General features: G+C 50.4%; 1 protein-coding gene across 6 annotated transcripts in view; it reads right to left on the bottom strand.

Moving 5' to 3' along the window:
- gripap1 (GRIP1 associated protein 1) overlaps positions 1-1,138 on the bottom strand; it is a 35,749-nt gene that overhangs the window by 8,398 nt on the left and 26,213 nt on the right. For all 6 annotated transcript variants that reach the window (XM_015393966.1, XM_015393971.1, XM_015393968.1 and 3 more), the window contains 3 exons: positions 529-624; positions 371-427; positions 202-301 (listed from right to left, as the gene is read on the bottom strand). In XM_015393966.1, the coding sequence (XP_015249452.1) occupies positions 202-301; positions 371-427; positions 529-624 (253 nt within the window). The remainder of the gene's footprint in view (positions 1-201; positions 302-370; positions 428-528; positions 625-1,138) is intronic.

Raw genomic sequence — 1,138 nt, 5'->3', positions numbered from 1 at the left:
CCAACCCGGACCAAAGAGCTGCGGTCAGTGTGATCAGTGTAGCCACGGTTTAACCAGACTGGGCTCAGGATCAGGGTTAAGTCCAGTCAGAACCAGCGTAGAACACTGAACTCTCTGCTCTGACTGATTAGGTTCTGGTGTGAGGTCCATCTGCTCCGTCTTCCTGCACCAGAGGTGACATCCCAGCATCAGGTGTCTCACCTGTCCTGGTTTTACTGTTGGTCAGGATCTCCTGCAGTCTCTCCTGCAGCTTGTCGGCCCGCTTCCTCTCCAGCTGCAGCTGCCGCTTCAGGTCCTTCAGCTGAAGAGACACGTTTCAGTTCTGGAGGTCGACCAAGGCTGAGAACATGAGCGGTTCATGAAAACTCACCGCTGAGCTGCCCTTCTTCTCCAGTATCCGCTGGCCGTCCACAGTGTCCTTTATCTCCTGCAACATAGAAACACCACGAGGGTGGCAGGGTTAAGCACGGATCCTTCTGTGGACCTTCAGAGCTCAGAGGAGGCGGAGATCCCGGACCCGGTTCTGACCTGTTTGAGTTTCTCGATGGTTTTCACATGTTCGTCCCTCTCCTTCTCCGCCGCCTCCAGCTTCTGCTTCCATCCCTCCATCTCTGCTCGCTTCTCCTGCAGACAACAGAAACTCATCTCAGGGCAGGAAGCCGGACAGAAACATTCGGATTTAAGTAAAGAACATCTTGGTCTCCAATGATCGGAACCAGCCTGACCCAGAGACCCGTTCAGAGGAACTAACCGCATTTAATTCTCTCTAATCTTTTCCTGCTAATTAAACGGACCGACGTCTTCAGTAAAGGAGGTCATCAGCTGCAGCGGACTGAGGAGCAGCTGCTGACTCTCAGGAGCCACACAGAACACTTCAGAACTCTGGATCCAGTAACCCAGGAGGCGTCACATTAGAGGTTCTAAGAACCTGAATGAGATGGTAATGGGACTGCAGGGGGCGCCAAAGAGCATGAGGCTGCAAGCAAGACGAATACAGATTAGAACCAAACAATTGATGGTTCAGGGTTCCTACAGCATAAGGAAAGTTAAAATCAAAACTTTTTAACTTTTTGATGCCATTTGAAATAAAAATTTAAGACCAAATTTACAAGAAACACAAGAAAAACCTGCTTGCGAC

Source organism: Cyprinodon variegatus, unplaced genomic scaffold, assembly GCF_000732505.1.
Source record: "Cyprinodon variegatus isolate N-32 unplaced genomic scaffold, C_variegatus-1.0 Scaffold665, whole genome shotgun sequence".
NCBI classification, from domain to species: Eukaryota; Metazoa; Chordata; class Actinopteri; order Cyprinodontiformes; family Cyprinodontidae; genus Cyprinodon; species Cyprinodon variegatus.
The sequence above is the reverse complement of the archived record's forward strand: the minus strand, read 5'-3'. Positions and strand labels throughout refer to the sequence as shown.